This window comes from Geotrypetes seraphini, chromosome 5, assembly GCF_902459505.1.
Source record: "Geotrypetes seraphini chromosome 5, aGeoSer1.1, whole genome shotgun sequence".
Taxonomy (NCBI): Eukaryota; Metazoa; Chordata; class Amphibia; order Gymnophiona; family Dermophiidae; genus Geotrypetes; species Geotrypetes seraphini.
Window position 1 is genome coordinate 110,175,047 of NC_047088.1, and position 18,802 is coordinate 110,193,848.

Sequence of the window (18,802 nt, forward strand, 5' to 3'; positions counted from 1 at the left end):
ATGGTCCGTGCCGGCTTCTCTTCTCTACCCCCCCCCCCCCCGAAGTATCTTCCGGTTTCGGAGGGAAGCCGGTTTCGAGTCGCTTGCTGGGATATTTTTTTGTTTAAAGTCCGGCGGGTTTTTCGGCGGCTCTTCAGGCTACGCATTAAGCAGTGGCGGCAGCAGGATTCGGCAGATGACAGCCGGGCGGGCCTCTAAATTTGCTGGGCGTTGCGCCCGGCTGAAAAGCGCTGGGGAGAACACTGGGGAGCCCGGGCCCCCTGTCAGCTCCGGGCCCCTGAATGCAGAACTGGTAGTACTGCCCTGATGGCGGCCCTGTCAGGTTCAATTGAATAAAGGCAGCATTTCAGGTACTAAGGTAGAAGCTTTGACTATAGTTTTGCCTAAGCCAAATAAAGATCCTTTGTTGGTTTCAAATTACAGGCCAATCTCTCTGATTAATGTTGATGGAAAACTTTTGGCTAAAGTATTGGCTTCACGTTTGGCCAAGGCTCTCCCTCATATTATAGGTATACACCAAACAGGGTTTGTTGCTCATAGACATTCTTCACATAACACTAGGTTAGCTCTTCACATATTGACTTTAACAAAATCCATGAAGAGCCGGCCTTTTCTGTATCTTTGGATGCAGAGAAGGCATTTGATCGTGTAGAATGGACATTTATGTATCAAGCAATGGATTGGTTTGGTGTGGGTTCTGGATTTATTCAAATGGTTAAAGCTTTGTATAGCTCCCCTTCTGCTAGACTATATATAAATAATACTTTTTCAGATGGTTTTCATCTAGAGAGGGGAGTTAGGCAGGAGTGTCCTTTATCTCCTCTATTGTTTGATATTACATTGGAACCCTTGTTATTGGCTATTCAACAAGCTGAGGAGATTCAAGGTGTTCCATATGCAGGCCGAGAATACAAAGTTTCTGCATATGCGGATGACATCTTGCTGCATTTGAGAAATCCTGAATCTACCATTCCACATTTACTAGATCTGATTGAAAGATTTGGAAAATTTTCAGGATATAAAATAAATTGGAGTAAATCAGAAATTCTTCCACTAAATATACATTGTCAAAAAGGATTGTTTGATCGGTTCCCTTTTCTTTGGAAAGAAGAAGGTATAAAATATTTAGGAATATGGATCTATAAGACGCTGGAAGAAACAATGAAAGTAAATGAAAAATCTTTATTGCTGAAGGTCAATGAATTGTGTAAGCAATGGAACCCATTACATTTGTCTTGGTGGGGGAAAATCCAAATAGTTAAAATGATGATCCTGCCTGTGGTTTGTTACCAAATGGGTATGTTACCAATTTATTTTCAGGGGTCATTTTACAAGAAATTGAACAGTATCCTTATTAAGTTTATTTGGATGGGCAAAACTGCTAGAATTGCTTTAGTATCTTTACAAAAACCAATTGTGGAGGGAGGGGTAAATTTTCCAAATTTTTATAGGTATCATCAGGCCTATATTCTGCGTCAGAGTATATATTGGATCCTGCCTGATCTCAAGGAACATTATCATGACTGGTTAATTTTGGAGTGGAAAATTATGTCCCCAATGCGTTTGTCTCATGTATTGGACATTAAACTACCCAGTTATGGTAAGGATAATAATATTATTTTGGATACTTGGAAGACTTTGAGATATATTAATAAGATAACTGAAATTCCTATAGAACAGTCTTTGTGTCAGTCCCTAAGGCTGAACTCCAAGATACAAATAGGTGGCTCTAAAATTGCCTGGAAGGAATGGATGCAGGCAGGCATAAGAACATTAGAAGATGTTATTTTAAAGGGAAAATTGCTTGAATTTTCACGGTTGCAACAATCTTTTGGTATTTCAAAATCTCAATTTTATAAATGGTTGCAAATGAAGCAGGTTATTCAGAAAGGGTTCCCTGATTGGCATAATTTTAAAAATTACTACAGCTTGCAGTTCCTCTGCTTTCAGACAGATATGCTTGGGCATCAAGCTGCCAGGTGGTATAAATTAATATCTGAACTTGTGCATTAGAAATCCAAAAATGCTCTTAGATACATTTGAAGCGTTGAGATTAAGCAGTACATTTCTGTATCTCGATGGCCACAGATTTGGTCTCGGAGGATGAGAAGTACAGCGTCAGCATCTATGAAACAAACTTGGTTCTTTTTGTTACATCTTTTTTTTGGACCACGGTTAGATTGAATAAGTTAGATAATTCAAGGTCTAATAGATGCTGGCACTGTCATCTAGACATGGGAACATTGGATCACTTATTGTTTTAATGCCCTATGATTCAGATTTTTTTGGAAGTCGATTTGGGGACAAATTAATAATATTCTAGAAGTTGCAATCCCTTTGACTTATGAAGTTGTGATTTGTGGTACTGTGTTATATGTAAAGGATCCCTTAGACCAGGGGTGCCCAATACGTTGATCGCGATCGACCGGTAGATCGGGAAGGCAATGCGAGTCGATCACGGAGCCCATCCCGGGTTCCAGGTTCGACTCGTGTTGCCGTCCTGATCTACCAGGCCGATCAGCCTTCCTCTCCCCGATGTCAAAGACACCGCTTTTTTGTCATTTCAGTGGGGGGAGGGGGGCGGTGGTAGTGGCAGCAGCCTGAAAAAGAAATCATCCTGGCCAGGGTCGGTGTCATGCTCTGAAGCTTCTACCTCTTCCAGCAGCCTTCCTATCTGGCCCTCTCCCTTCTACCTGCATCCGGCCTCACCCCCTGCACCGCGGCTCTCTTCGGCAATTCGGCAACAGCAGCGATCGACATAAGATTCTGACGTTGAGGCCTACCCTCTGTGAGTCTCGCTTGTTTCAACTTCCTTTTTCCACAAAAGGCGGGACTTGATGTCGGCAGCCTGTCTTGATCACCGTTGCTGACGAGTTGCTGAAGAGGGCCGCAGGGCAGGGTGTGTGGCTGGATGCAGGTGGAAGGGAGAGGGCCAGATGCAGGACTCGTGGGTGAGGGAGGAGAAGAGAGCGAGAAAGAGAGAGGGGAGGGAAACAAAAGGAAATATTTCATACTGGGCTGGGTCGGAGTGGAGGAAGGGTGGGTGGAAAGATTTTGGCTACAGGGTGCAGTAACAAAGGAAAAGGTGGGAAAGCTGAAAATGGAGATAGTGACACAAGGAAGAGAAAGGGTAAGCAGGACCTACTGAATAAGGATAGAGATACAGAGGGGACATTAAGAGGAGGTGAAATAGAGACAGAAGTAATGCTGAAAAAGGGGGGGAGATAAAGACATTGAAAGGGTAAATGGTGAACATGGGGTAAAGACAAGGACAGAGACAAATGAAGATTCTGAAAAAGTGGTGAGATAGGGATATAGGTGAGATGGACACAAAGAAGGGTGATGCTGGAAAATAGTTGGAATGGTAATTCTGACAGATACAGAAGGGAAATGCTAGATCAAAGAGAGATGGGGCTCAGGCTGGATGGAATGGGGAGAAATGCCTGGTTGGCAAGGAACTTTCTCTCCAATGTCAGAATTGACGTTGGGGAGCAGAATGCTGGTCAGTGCAACACTTCTGCAGGGAGAACTTGGGGCGGTGGTGGCTTGGGGGCTGTTCCCCGATGGCGGCGGCAAACCGAGTGGCTTGGGGGAGGGCAGGAAGAAAGAAAGAAAGGGGGCAGGCAGGGAGACAGAAAGAAGGGAGAACAGGGAGACAGAAAGAAAGGGAGGCAGGGAGACAGAAAGAAAAAGTTGGGGGAGAGAATGAGGTCTGGAGGAGAGGAAACATACAGGAAGCTGAAAGAAGGGAAGAAAGACTGGATGCACAGTCAGAAGAAGAAAGTGCAACCAAAGACTCATGAAATCACCAAACAACAAAGGTAGGAAAAATGATTTTATTTTCAATTTAGTGATCAAAATGTGTCTGTTTTGAGAATTTATATCTGCTGTCTATATTTTGCACTATGGCTCCCTTTTACTAAACCGCAATAGCGTTTTTTAGCGCAAGGAGCCTATGAGCATCGAGACCAGCGCAGGGCATTCAGCACAACTCCCTGTGCTAAAAACTGCTATCGCGGTTTAGTAAAAAGGGAGGGGGTATATTTGTCTATTTTTGTATGGTTGTTACTGAGGCGACATTGCATAGAGTCATCTGCCGTGACCTCTTTGAAAAAATCCCGGAATATAAATTATAATTAACATTTTCTCTTCCTTTCAGTGTGCTTTGTGGTTTTTTTTAAATTTCATTGTTGGTAGATCATTTTGACTTGGTCATTTTAAAAATAGCTCGTAAGCCCAAAAAGTGTGGGCACCCCTGCCTTAGGCAAATATAAAAGACATGTTTTTTAAAATTTTGACGGGTACAGCTATACAATTGATTACACGAAATTGGAAAAATTGGGACCGATTTAACTTTACATTCTGGTGGGCAAATTTATGTTTAATCTATAAATATGAGAAAATGAATGCTGATTTGTTAGGGAACACAAAAAATTTCAAATTAATATGGGGCCCATTGATGTCTTTTGTAGAATTGTTATAATTTGATTTTGTTGATGTATTAATTGCATATCCAGAGAAAGGGGAGGGTGGGAACATAGGCTCTTAAATTAATTCTTATCTTTCTTGAGGGTTTGAGAGGGGGGTATTTTTGGGGTTCTGATAACAGTTTCTAAATTTGTATAAATGTTTAATGTATGGATAGGACATATTTGTTATAGGGTACTTATTATAAGATCTGAGAACCAATGGATAATTTGATTGATAATGTGGGGTAGAGGGGGATATTACTCTGTTCAAGTCATGTAAGGATATTAAATGTTGTTTAATGTGTAAAATGTCTTCTTTACTGTTTTCACTTATTGAAAGTGTTAAAATGAATAAAGAATTTAAAAAAACAAAACAAAACATGAAACGCCTGTAACCTGAACTTTAAGGGAGGCTATTGCTAAACCTTTTTCTAGGCCCTCCTGAAGAAAAGCTAGGACCACTGAAAGAGGAGCCCTCTCAGGCTCCACCTGATCCTTAGCACACTACCATTGAAAAGCCTTCCAGGCTTTGGCATAAGAAGCCAAAAGAGTCGAGATAACTACATCCTAATAACCGCATTTCATCAAGGCTGAGCGCTCAAGAGCCATGCCGTAAGACCAAAGCGCCATGGGTTCTCCATGGGCACCAGCCCCTGAGAAGAGATGGCATGAATAACAGGGTGTGAATAACATGAAGAAAGACCTGGCGAAGCTTGAAGAATGGTCTGAAATTTGGCAGTTAAAATTTAATGCTAAGAAGTGCAAGGTCATGCATTTGGGCTGCAAAAACCTGAGGGAACGGTACAGTTTAGGGGTGAAGAACTTATGTGCACGACAGAAGAGCGGGACTTGGGTGAAGAACTTATGTACACGACAGAAGAGCGGGACTTGGGTGAAGAACTTATGTGCACGACAGAAGAGCGGGACTTGGGTGAAGAACTTATGTGCACGACAGAAGAGCGGGATTTGGGTCTGATTATATGTGATGATCTTAAGGTGGCCAAATAGGTTGAAAAGATGATGGCGAAAGCTAGAAGGATGCTAGGTTGCATAATAGGAAGAGATATGGCCAGTAGGAAAAAGGAGCTGGTCCAGAGAGAAAAGGAGATATAAAATGGATGGAGCTGGTCCAGAAGAAGGCTACTAAAATGGTGTGTGGTCTTAGAAACATAGAAACAGAAAAACGGTGGCAGAAAAGGGCCATAGCCCATCGAGTCTGCCCATTCCAAGTATCCGCCCCCCTGAATTTACTCCCTTAAAGATCCCACGTGAGCATCCCATTTTCTCTTAAAATCCGTCACGTTGCTTGCCTCAATCACCTGCAGTGGGAGTCTGTTCCAATGATCTACCACTCTTTTGGTGAAGAAGTACTTTCTGGAGTCGCTATGAAACTTCCCTCCCCTGATTTCAGCGGGTGCCCTCTGGTGGTCGAGGGTCCCACGAGACAGAAGATATTATTTTCCGACTCGATGTGACCCGTGATTTACTTAAACGTTTCAATCATGTCTCCCCTCTCTCTTCGTTCCTCAAGTGAGTACATTCGCAATTCTTTTAGTCTTTCTTTGTATGGGGACAGACTTAAAGATCTTAATCTGTATACTTTGGAGGAAAGGCGGGAGAGAGGAGATATGATAGAGACATTTAAATACCTACGTGATGCAAATGCGCATGAGTCGAGTCTCTATCATTTGTAAGGAAACTCTGGAATGAGAGGGAATAGGATGAAGTTAAGAGGTGATAGGCTCAGGAGTAATCTAAGGAAATACTTTTTTACAGAAAGGGTGGTAGATGCATGGAACAGTCTCCTGGAAGAGGTGGTGGAGACAAAGAATGTGTCTGAATTAGGCACGTGGGAGAGGAAAAGGTAATGTTACTGTGGATGGGCAGACTGGATGGGCCATTTGGCCTTTATCTGCAATCATATTTCTATGTTGAGAAAGCAGGAGTATCCTGTCCTGCTGAAGACGTATGAGATCCGCATATCATGGATGAAGAGGCCAGTCCGGAGCTACTAGAATCACCAGGCCAGGATGCATTGCTATCTGGAGAATGACTCGACCGACCAGAGGCCACGGAGGAAACACATTCAGGAGCTCGTGAGCCGACCACAGCTGAGTCAAGGTATCCATCCCTAAGCTTCCATGCTATTCGACAGAAAAAGCGCCTGGTCTTTGAATTTTCTCCTGAAAATATCAAGTCCATTTGGGGCTGATCCCAGTGCTGTACAATCAATCAGATGGAACGCTTTCTGCGAGAGGGACCATTCTCCCTGGTCCAGGAGCATTCAGCTGAGAAAGTCTGCCTGAATGTTGTCAACTCCAAGCACATGGGCCGCTTAGAGAGACAGAAGATGTGCTTTCGCCCAGCAAAGCAGCATGCGAGACTCCTGGCACAAGGGAGCTCTTCTTATGCCCCCTCAATGATTTACATATGCCACTGCATTGTTGTAGAACATGAAAAATGAAGAAACCTACAATGCTCTGGGTAGATTGAAATATGGAGGTAAGCCTTTGTGAGATCCAAGGACACCAGAAATTCTCCTGGAGAGACAGCAGCTATCACTGTGCGTACTGTTTCCATGCGGAAATGAGGAATCCACAAGAAGCAGTTGACAGACTTGGATCCAGAATGGGTCTCCAGTCCTCTGAGCCTTTCTGTGGCACGATGAAGTATAAGGAGTACCTGCCTAAGTCCGTTTCATGTTCTGAAATGGGTTCCATCGCTCTGATATCTAAGAGACGTTGCAGAGTATTACTGACCCTGGACTCCTTTTCCGGCAGATTTGCTGGAGTCCAGAGGCAGGCAAAAGAGGTCTAACTTGTGCCCCTCTCAAATGATGGCCAGCATTCAATGAAACTCGAGTCCACTTCTTAGAAGTCGACCCCAATATGAGGAAGCCCTGCCTGACTCCTGGCGTAATCATGCCTTTTTTGGGTGCAGTCGCTGCACAGGAACCTGAGGCCTGAAGATGCCTGGGAGAAAGAACCTGTGGATCCCTGACTAAACCTGTGGGAGGAACAAAAATTATTACGATCTCCTCCTGACGTCCAGCAAAACTTGTTCACAGGGAGAGAATTAGGGCGGCACTTGGCCACACTGGTGATAAAGTCATCTAGACCTTGACCAAAAAGAAACTGGCCCTTGAAAGGAAGTCTGCTGAAAGTGGACTTTGAGGTAGCGTTCCCAGCCTAATGATAGATCCAAAGAGTCCGGTGTGCAGACACTGCATAAGCAGAAACTTTACTAAGAACTCAAAGAGAGCAGAAAAGGCATCCACCACTTAATCCACACCATCCATCCCAAAGGAGGACAGGCATGCACCTCCACAGAGGATGCAGTGTGCAGTCTGGCATGAAAGGCTCACGCTGTAAAGGAATTTGATACCTAAAGATGCCACTTCAAAAGGCTTTTCAACATAATGTCTCCCCTGTGATCCTGAGAGTCCTAAAGCAGCACTTCCCCATCCCTAGGGAGGGCTGTACACAGGATAACCTGCACCATGGTGAAATCAACGTTAGGCTGTTCAAAAACCTGTTGAAAATCAGGAGTCAGGGGAGAAAGCTTAGACATAGCATTAGAAGGTCGGAAAGAGCTTTCTGGGGTATCCCATTGTTCTGTAGCCAGATTAAAGAGCTGTGGATGAGAATCCAATTTGAAGGAGAATCCAATTTGAGCTCTTTCAGAACATCAGCAATAAAAAGGTGGACAGAACCATGCTTAAAAGCACCCAAATCCAGACTCTCAGGGCGGATGAGGTGACTAGTCCCGGCAAGGGTATCCCCCCAAATGTCTCTCCATGCCCTCTTCTGTCTTCCCCCCCAGAGCAAAGCTGTCTGTCCCCAGCACACCTCCCCCCAAAGCAGCCCCCTTTCCCTATCTCTCCATGGCCCCTTCTGTCTCCCCCCAGCACACCCCTCCCCCCAAAGCAGCCCCCTTTCCCTCTCCCGCTGACTCTCTCTCTGGCCCCCTTTCTCTGTCTGTCGTTCTGTCCCTCTCCCTGCCCCTGTGTCTTTCTTTCTTTCTTTCTCCCTCCCTCCCGCTGTCTGTTTGTCATTTTTCCCCATTTCCCTGTGCAGCAGCATTTCCATCCCACTTCCCTATGCAGCAGCAACAGCATTTCCCTCCTATCCCCCCTTTCCTGTGCAGAAGCAGAAGCAGTAGCAGCATTTTCCCCCACTCCCCCTTTCCCTTCTCTTACCTTCTCTTCCCTGCTCCGTTCGGCCCCTCCCCCTTCTTTTACTGCCGTTGTCGATCCGGCCTGCTCCTGACCCTCCCACCGCCGACAAACCTCGGGGCTCCAGCCGCGTAGGCAGCACTTTAAACACGCTGCTTCGCGGCCTTCTACTGGCGATTTCCTCTGCCGCGTCTGTCTCCAATGATGTCATCAGAGACACGGCAGAGGAAATCGGCAGAGAAGGGCGCGAAGCAGCGTGTTTAAAGTGCTGCCTATGCCGCAAGAGTCGGGAGGCGACGGAGAGGGCAGGGGGTGCTAGCGGCCAGCAGCCGCCACTTCGCAGGTGGAGAGCAGGGAAGGGCGCGCATGCTGCCTTCCCCGCCTCCCTCGCCGCCTGACTGCAGAGCCGAGATTGAGGAACCACCACCGGCTTAAAAGTTAGGCGGCCAGGCAACTTCCCTCTCGCAGCAATTCAGTTTGGGGTCAGGCGCTGGTGCGGCTAGGAGCCGACAGGAGAGCAGGATGTCCAGCGCTGGGGTCCAGTCCGGGGATTCACGCATGCGCACTCAAGCGGCCACGGAACTACTGATCATGGAAGCACGCAAATAGGAGTGCACATGCGCGAGTTAGCCTTTTATTATATAGGATTATTATTATAATATCGGAAGGGCCACTACTGCAATCGAGGTCTGCCACCGTTGGACAAGAATAGGAAGATCTACTACCAGCACCACAAGCTGAGAAAGACCCAATGTGCCCGCTGGCTGCGTCAAACAAGCAGGATCTGAAGAATACACTTTCCAGATAAGCTGAATAAAATCAGGTGGAAAGTCATACCACAACCATGGCAGGGCACTGTTGAGGCACGCGCGCAGCACCAAAAAAGAACCCAGACACAGAACGCAGGTGTTTTGTGCCAGACTCCAGAACGGCTTCTGGGCAAGATTTTTTTCCGAAGACACGAACCCAGGCCAGCTCCCCAATCCTAGAGTACCCAGAGGAGGCAAAGTCCAAAGCCCCCTCCCCGTCCATGTTACGGCATTTGATCCATGGTTGCTGATCCAGCACAATCAAAGCACACATTCAATAGATTAGGGGCTGGGGAGTCCATCCCAAATGATTTTTAAACAAATCGAGGGGTACTGAGGCAGAAATAAAACTTAGAAAAAAAAAAGACAGTTGAAAATCCAAGATGGCTGCCGCCAGAGAATTCATGCCAAACAGACAAAATAAACAAAACCTGAAAATAAAAAATAGCGATTTGGGGTCTAGGGAAGTGGGGGACCTGAACCTACCTTCAGAAACTGTGAAAAACAACTTTTAAAATCGATCAACAAGCCATCCCCAAAGTTCCCATAGGAAATAACAGAGGTTTACTCAGTTCTGCAGTGCTTTGCCTGTCAGAAGTTTTAACAGCAGTTGAATAGAGGGAAAGGATTATCTGCCTCAGAAACGTCTCCAAATGACCAGAGCTAAAGATCTTCGGACTGCCATGCGGTTGGGGGTGGGAAAGGCAGCCTGCGCCTTGAAACCTGGGTGGGTTTCACTCCAGACGCATACACCCTATGCTTAAAACCCATGACAAGGTCAGTGGGCAAGCAAACTCCCAGGGGAATGGATCCCAAGTTTAGGAAGGATGGCACACAGTAAGCTGGCTCCACAGATTCACCACAGTTTCTCTGTGAAGCAGCAGTCCAGCACCGTGGGACTGCGTACTTTCCTCCAACAGGGGACCACCAGAAAGGGGTCTCAAGGCACTGAAGCCACCGAAAAGTGAACTTTAAGAGAAAGAAGCAGAGCAACTGTAAAATACTTCTTCATGGATTGCTTGCCGAAATTGTAACTGGATATGTTTCTAGCTTTCAGTCTAAGGGGGAGGAGCATGTGCTCAGAGAAGTGTTGGATTTCTGCAACTCCCGGATTGTGTGTTGGGATTCAATACCTAGCGTATGGAATCCAGAAGGGATGTAACAGAAGTAGGCACATAAATTGCTCTGAATATTGGTCCCTAAGTGGGCAGGAAACTCTCTTGTCCACTTAAATCACTTCTGGATGCCTAAGAGGGGATAATCAGTGATACTTAACTGGAGAGTGCTGCTGAATATATCCTCAGACTACTCAATAAAAAAGTGGGCTGGGCTGGGCATGGGGGCCCAGGATTATGTGGTTGCCAGCAATATTCAGGAGCTGGCACCTGCATAGCTGAGAAGCCTAATTCAGGACGACCCAAAATTCATTCTAAATTAAGCTGCTTAATTATGCAGGTGCTGGCTCTGAATATTTGGTCGGCACTCTCATAACTTTTTTTAGTTTATAAAAAAAAAAAAATCCCAGGAACCCTCGAGTACTGTGAGCTGCTGTGAGAGGTTGTAGCATCCATTTTGCAAAGGTGCCATAAGGAGCAGGAGCGATGCACTGCTGCTCCCTATCAGACTGCAGGGGAGTGGGGGGTCTAAGTGGATAGCTGGGGGGACAGGGGGACCCCTCAGGGAGGCAGGGTATGGATGGCTTTTGCTGGAAAGAGGGATCCAGACCCTGGAGTTATTTATTTATTTATTTATTTATTTATTTTTTATTATGCATCTGGCTTGATAATCAGTCAGGGCTGCATAACTCTTATGCAGTCCTGGCTGAATATTGGCCAGCCTCTTATAAGGTTCACGGCCAGATGCATGCACTGATATTCAGTACTAGTACCCAGACATGGCCCAGCATGGAGTATTGGTGCATAATTTAGCTGGTGACGATAATTTAAAGAAACACTGACCGCTACCGGCTAAATATCAGGGGGGATAGAAGTATAGCATGCTCTGTATTCCCTTCTGCCCAATTTTGTAAGAATCTGTTTCAAATAAACACCACCAAGAAGAAATGAGAAAACTTATGAAATCTCACCTTTGGATTTAAGAGGAGACAGTTGATTTCAGGAATTTCCAAACTAATTCTGTCAAAAAATGTTCAAATAAATTTAATGATATGATGGGGAAAATCAAACAAGTGATAACGAAACAAAACATTTAATTTATCAGCTGCAAAATACTAAAAATATTCTTTTTCTTTCAATTATTTTCTTCTCTCTCACCTCTTCATCTACTCCATCTCTTTGTTCTTACCTGGAAGGTGGCCTGCGACTCCAGGCTTCCTTACAGCCCTGCAAGAAGGACACATATTCTTACATTAAATTTGCAGTAGGGAATAGTACAACTAGATTTGTAGGATGTTGTGCTATGTTAGTTTTCTTAGCCTGGTACAGGAAACCAATAAGATTATGATTTAGAAGAATTAAATTTCACTTAAATTGTGCAGTATTCTAATAAACTAATTGGTCCTGGAAAAGAATGGAGCTTATGGGGCTCATTTTCAAAAAGAAAGATGTCCAAAAGATGGTATAAAGCAACACCTGGACGTCCTAGTGCCGATTTTTGAAATCAACTTTCTAGATGTCTTGTTAAGTTTTTTGTTCACTGTGCATTCAAAGATCAAGGGGGCATGTTGGAGGCATTTTATGGGTAGGCTTTGGGCTTGTTCTTCGACATCTAGCGGTTATAATCAAACATTTTCCAAGATGTCCAGGAAGCAATTTAGATGTCCGGAGCTTGACCTGTTTTAGAAGCGTCTATGTGCCACAAAGGTACCAAAACTGACCAGAAGATCACTAGTATGATCCCCACCACACTCCCCCCCCCAGTGGTCACTAATCTCCTCCTACCTCCCAAAGATCTGAATAAAACGGTACATACCTGTCTCTAGAACGTCTAGTAGAGCAGCAAGCAGGTGTGTGAAATTGCCTAGTTGGTGGTACCCTCAGGTCCATATCCCACTTTACCCACTATATTTATGGTGGAACGTGTGAGACCACCAAAGCCTACCAAAATCCTACTATACTGCCACATAGAGTGCCACCATATTTTTTGTGTAGAACAGTATCAACATATACTGTATATCTCTACTGATCTAATGTGTGAGTAACCTCAAGAAAGCAATGAATCAATTTTCTTTGGCAATATCTTCCCATTGTGAATCAGTTTCTTCTTCGTATATGCCAAATGGGCATTTGAGAGAAGAGCTCATAGAAACATAGAGTGTGACGGCAAAAAAGGGCCGGCGGACCAATAAGTCTGCCCACTCAAGAACCCTCCCTCCTCGAGAATCCATTTTTTAAGCATTCCTCTGGAGCGACCCCACCAGACGGTCCCACCGTCCCTTTAAGTTGGGTGTGGTACTGGCGTCAACTACCTGATGTGGAAGACCATTCCATCGATCAATTACCCTTTCGGTGAAGAAGTATTTCCTGGTGTCCCCATGAAATCTTCCCCCCTGAGTTTTAGCGGGTGCCCTCTTGTCGCCGTGGGACCCGTAGGATAAAAGATTTCTTCCTCCACCTCAATGCGGCCCGTGACGTATTTGAATATTTCTATCATGTCCCCCCTTTCTCTGCGCTCTTCTAGAGAATATAAGCGCAGCCTATTCAGATGTTCAGATGAAACCATCCTAGTGGCCATTTGCTGAATCGACTCCATTCTCTTCACATCCTTTTGATAATGTGGCCTCCAAAACTGAACACAGTACTCCAGGTGAGGTCTCACCATGGATCTGTATAACGGCAGTATAACTTCAGGCTTTCGGCTGATAAAGCTTCTTCTAATGCATCCTAGCATTTGTCTAGCCTTTGCTGATGCTTTCTCCACCTGATTGGCAACTTTCATAGAAACATAGAAATAGACGGCAGATAAGGGCCACGGCCCATCTAGTCTGCCCACCCCAATGACCCTCCCCTACCTTTCTCTATGAATAGATCCCACGTGTCTATCCCATTTGGCCTTAAAATCAGGCACGCTGCTGGCCTCAATAACCTGAAGTGTAAGAATATTCCAGCGATCAACCACCCTTTCAGTGAAAAAGAATTTCCTGGTGTCCCCGTGCAGTTTCCCGCCCCTGATTTTCCACGGATGCCCCCTTGTTGCCCGGATGATTACTCCCAAGCCCCGTTCTGCTGCAGTTCTTGTTAGGTTTTCACCATTCAGGGTGTACGTTCTGCATGGATTACCTTTACCAAGGTGCATTACCTTACATTTTTTGGCATTAAAATTCAGTTGCCAAGTACTGGACCATTGTTCTAGTAAAATTAGGTCCCGTTCCATGGTGTCGGGCATGGTTGCGTCGTTAGGTGCTGCCGCGCTGCCTACAACGTTGCATAGTTTAGCATCATCAGCGAATAATATAATTTTGCCTCGAAGTCCCTGAGGCAGATCCCTTACAAAGATATTGAATAGTACTGGGCCTAAGACTGAGCCCTGCAGTACTCCACTGGTCACTTCCGACATGTTTGAGGGAGTACCGTTCACCATCACCCTTTGAAGTCTGCCGCTAAGCCAGTCTTCTACCCATGCTGTTAGTGTTTCTCCAAGGCCCATCGCGTTCATCTTGTTCAATAACCTCCGGTGTGGGACACTATCAAAAGCCTTACTGAAGTCTAAATACACAATGTCCAGGGACTCTCCCTTATCCAGTTTTTTTGTCACCCAGTCAAAGAAGTTTATCAGATTGGATTGACAAAACCTTCCCTTAGTAAATCCATGTTGGTGGAGATCCCTTAGTCTTTCGTCATCCAGAAACGTGCCAATATGTTTTTGATCAACGTTTCCATAAGTTTACATACTATTGATGTGAGACTCACTGGTCTGTAATTTTCGGCCTCTGACCTGCATCCCTTTTTATAGAGTGGAATAACATTGGCAGTTTTCCAGTCCAAGGGAACTTTTCTCTTGCTTAGGGAAAGATTAAAAAGCTCGGCTAACGGTTCTGCTAGGACCTCTCTCAATTCCCGAAGTACTCTGGGGTGTAGATTATCTGGGCCCATAGCTTTGTTCACTTTTAGCTTGGATAGCTCGTGGTAGACATTGCCCGTGGTAAATGCAAAGTCCCGGAATGGGTCCTCCGAGCACCCCTTTGTCTGTAGCTGAGGTCCAGATCCTGGCGCTTCGTGGTTGAAGACTGAGCAGAAGTAGTTATTGAGTAGTTCTGCTTTGTCTACGTCCGAGTCCACTAAGTTACCGTCAGGTTTTTTTAGGCGCACAATACCGGTTGAGTTCTTCCTGTCGCTAATGTACTTAAAAAAGGATTGTGCGCCTAAAAAAACCTGACGGTAACTTAGTGGACTCGGACGTAGACAAAGCAGAACTACTCAATAACTACTTCTGCTCAGTCTTCAACCACGAAGCGCCAGGATCTGGACCTCAGCTACAGACAAAGGGGTGCTCGGAGGACCCATTCCGGGACTTTGCATTTACCACGGGCAATGTCTACCACGAGCTATCCAAGCTAAAAGTGAACAAAGCTATGGGCCCAGATAATCTACACCCCAGAGTACTTCGGGAATTGAGAGAGGATTTATCCCCTTTTTTAACCTGTCTTGCCATATTTTCCTCCATCTGGAGTTTGGCCTCCCTGACTGCCGTCTTAACATTTCTAGATTTTGCCAGATAGGTTTCTTTAGCTTCCAGCCTTTGCGATTATTTGTAGGTTATGAATGCTTTCTTCTTTTGCTTTACTAGTTCTGAAATCTCCGCAGAAAACCATTGTGGTCTATTTTTTCTGCACCTTTTGCTTGCGGTTTTTATGTAAATGTTGGTTGCTTCTTGTAGGGTGGATTTCAGAGCCGACCATAGTACCTCCACACTGTCCGTTGTGCTCTAGTTTTGCAGCGCTTTGTAGACATAGTCCCCCATGCACTGAAAGTCAGTTTCTTTAAAATTTAGGACCTTAGTCGAGGTATTTGACCTAGTGGTTCCTTTCTTTAGGTGGAACCACACCGTGTTGTGGTCGCTGGAGGCCAAAGCTTCTCCCACCGATACCTCTGTGACACTGTCCTCGTTGGTGAGCAGCAGGTCCAGGATCGCCTGATCCCTGGTGGGTTCAAACACCATCTGTTTGAGGTGTGCTCCTCGTACGGCGGTTAGTAGCCTTTTGCTGCCACTGGTTGTGGCGGAAAGTTTGTTCCAGTCCACATCAGGCATATTGAAGTCTCCCAACAGTACCGTCTCACCTCGCAGTGTGATGGTCTCAATGTCCTCAATTTAGTTCTTGGTCCGCATCGTCTTTTTGTCTTGGTGGTCTATACACAACACCAAGATATAGGCATTTGTTGTTGCCCCTGGCAAGGTTCACCCAGAGGGATTCTCCTGTATACCTGATGTCTGTGATTTTAGTAACTTTGATGTCCTCTCTAATGTATAGAGTTACTCCGCCTCCTGATTTGCCTTGTCTGTTGTGACGGAGTAAGTTATATCCTGGTATAACCATATCCCATCCGTGGGACTCCGAGAATCACGTTTCTGATATTGCCACCACATCAAGGTCAGCGTTTCTTATTTCTGTTTCCAGTTCCAGAATTTTATTGCCCAAGCTACGGGCATTAGCGTACATGGCCGTCCACTCTTTCTGTTTGCCTGGAGTGTTTTTCATCTTAGATAGTTTGTTCCCCTCAATCATGCCTTTGCCGCTCTTAGTGTTGCCTGCGTCCCTTTCAATATTCCTATCAGTACTCACGCGATTACTTACCTCAGGCTCCAAGATGGAGTTACTTACCCTACTAGTGTGAGAGTGGGTCCCCTCCCCCCAGCTCACCTAGTTTAAAGCTTTCCAGAGCAGGTGAGCTAGACGTCTTCCCAGGACATTCTTCCCTTTTCTGGTTAGGTGTAGCCAATCTGGTCCCTGCAGTCCCTGCAGTGTCTCTCCGTGGTCCAAGAAGTCAAAGTTCATTTCTTTGCACCATTCCCGCAGCCACTCGTTCGCCCTCTGGATCTGTTCTTCTCTAGCTCTTCCCTTGTCTCTTACTGGTAGAATGGAGGAGAAAACCACTTGTGCTTCCATCTGTTCAGCTTCTCCCCTAGTGCTCTAAAGTCTTCCGATATCTTCTCTGGTGAGTTCCTGGCTGTGTCGTTTGTCCCAACATGGATGAGGAGCATTGGATAGTGGTCTTGGGGCTTGATAATTTTTCCTACGCAGGCGGACACATCCCGGATCCTGGCTCCTGGTAGACAGCAGACCTCTCTTGATTGTAGATCTGGTCTGCATACCGGTCCTTTGGTTTCCCATAGAAGAGAGTCCCCAATGACAACCACTCTGTGCTTCTTGGGGGGTGCTGATTCATTGCTTCTTGAGTTGGTGTCGACTCCTGAATGTCCTCCTAAATATCTTCCTGAGTTCCGTTGGCGGGTCCTTTTTGTAGGAGTTGAAATCTGTTACTCAGGGTGATTTGTGGTGTCGGTGTGAGGTTGCTGTGCTTGTATGAAGATAGCGAAGAGGAGGACCACCTTCTGTGCTTGCATGCAGAGGTGACTAGTTGCCAGGTGTCATCGTCTCGAGTCTCTTCTTGTACCCCATTTGTTACTTCCAATGCTTCAAACCTGGTCGGTGCGGGTGTCTCGAAGATGGACCTGTCTTTGTGCACTTGCTCGGAGTCTTGAGATAGTTCTTGGAGTACTTCATCGATGAACACCTCACTCTCCCGGATACTTCTTAGCCGCTGCACTTCTTCCCTCAGGCTCGCCAGTTCTTGCAGGATGTCTCCGTTGGGCTGTTGCTGGGTGTGTTCTTCTGTCTGCACAGAGACCGATGTCTTCAGCTGGGGCTTAGCTTCGGTCTGCATAGAGACCTCCGTCGTCCATCGGGAGGGGTCCTCTTCGGTCTGCACGGAGACTGTGGTGTTCATCTGGATCTCTTCGGCAGCTGGAGCACTGATTTTGATTGCAGTCCTGGTGCTTCTAGTCTTCCCTGCCATTCCTGAGTTTGTCTTTGGTGGTCTGGCTAGAAAAACTCCTGCAGAACATCTTTTCATTTATTTCTTATGTTGATCTAAAAATGCATCAAAAAATTGAAAATAAAAAGTTTTCTCCAGTTATTATATGGCTCCTAGCTTTGTGTTAGTAGTTGCATACTTAAAGTTCTATTTCTCTGCATTTATGGGAGTGTGGGAGACTAGTCTGGTTTGCCTGGCTAGTCTGGCTTGCCCAGGGAGGTCAGCACATTCTGTATACAGCCATGACACAATTGCATATAAAGAGAATTTTAATTTGTTATTGTTTGCCTCACACAAAATAGAATGAATTTGGCTTACCTCAGCCAAACTTCTACAGGCACCAGTCTGTTTTCCCAAAGCCTGCCTCCACCTATCTCTAGGGAAAACTTGAGAGTTCCTCTTTCTCCCTCAGGGACCTCTCTAGAATAAACCCAGTCTGGGTAAAAATACCTATCTGCTGTGAGTCCCTGTGACTCAACACTGGGCTACATAGCACAGTGCATGCTGGGACCTGTAGCTTCACATTTGATTAGCATCTCCTGCTGCCCAGGGGTACAATATTTACATGGGGGAGGGAAAACCCTTTAATCTGTTACAGGGAATCAAAATTATGAATCTTAAATCACCTAATTTCAAAAAGAAATAAACACCACGTTCTGAAAGACAGCCATTTCCACTCTTATGCTCAGTTGTACTCAATTGAAAGAACCTTTATTTTAAAGAGTAAGCTCTTTTTACCTTCTTAACAATTTCACTCCAGTTCCAGGCCTTTACTTCTCCATCTCCAGCACTTATCAGTTGTCTGTCTGTGGAAACCAAGCTGTATACAGGACTATCATGAGCTGAGGTAAAAAAGGAGGAAAAAAAAAGTCAGAATTTAGGCATTCTCCTAAACTTAATTTTAAAAAGCTGAACTCCCATATCTGGACTGTGCTATCACTAACAAGTAGTTGTATCATAAGGAAGGACCTGGCAGAGAGAAGGCCACAAGCAGACCTGTGTGTGGATCAGCTGGCTGTAGAAGGTATGGATTAGTGGCAGGCAGACAGGGAGGGAGTGGGGTGGTGGAAAGATGACCTGGGAAGCAGTAATAGTGGGAGCAAGGCTTTTTATCATTCCCAGGAGGCGGTAGAAACTTTGCTCCTGTATCCACAGTGTAAAAAAAAAAAAAAAGCAATTTTTTTACCGCAGATTTGCCACAGCTATTCACGGGTACTGATCCCCATGTCATTCTCTAGTGGTAAGCCTCCCTCAGATTGAACCCTGTGAAAGGAATAAGAAGTCACTGGATTGAGAGCCCAATGATCTACGCAGGTTCTGAGGGAGACATCCTTCTTGGGTTTGAAGAAATCAGAGGCC

At 45.5% G+C, this 18,802-nt stretch overlaps 1 protein-coding gene across 8 annotated transcripts in view; it reads right to left on the bottom strand.

Moving 5' to 3' along the window:
• The window catches only part of THOC6 (THO complex 6), a 199,006-nt gene that overhangs the window by 90,615 nt on the left and 89,589 nt on the right, over window positions 1-18,802 (bottom strand). For all 8 annotated transcript variants that reach the window (XM_033944779.1, XM_033944778.1, XM_033944771.1 and 5 more), the window contains 3 exons: window positions 18,182-18,285; window positions 11,757-11,794; window positions 11,539-11,587 (listed from right to left, as the gene is read on the bottom strand). In XM_033944779.1, the coding sequence (XP_033800670.1) occupies window positions 11,539-11,587; window positions 11,757-11,794; window positions 18,182-18,285 (191 nt within the window). The remainder of the gene's footprint in view (window positions 1-11,538; window positions 11,588-11,756; window positions 11,795-18,181; window positions 18,286-18,802) is intronic.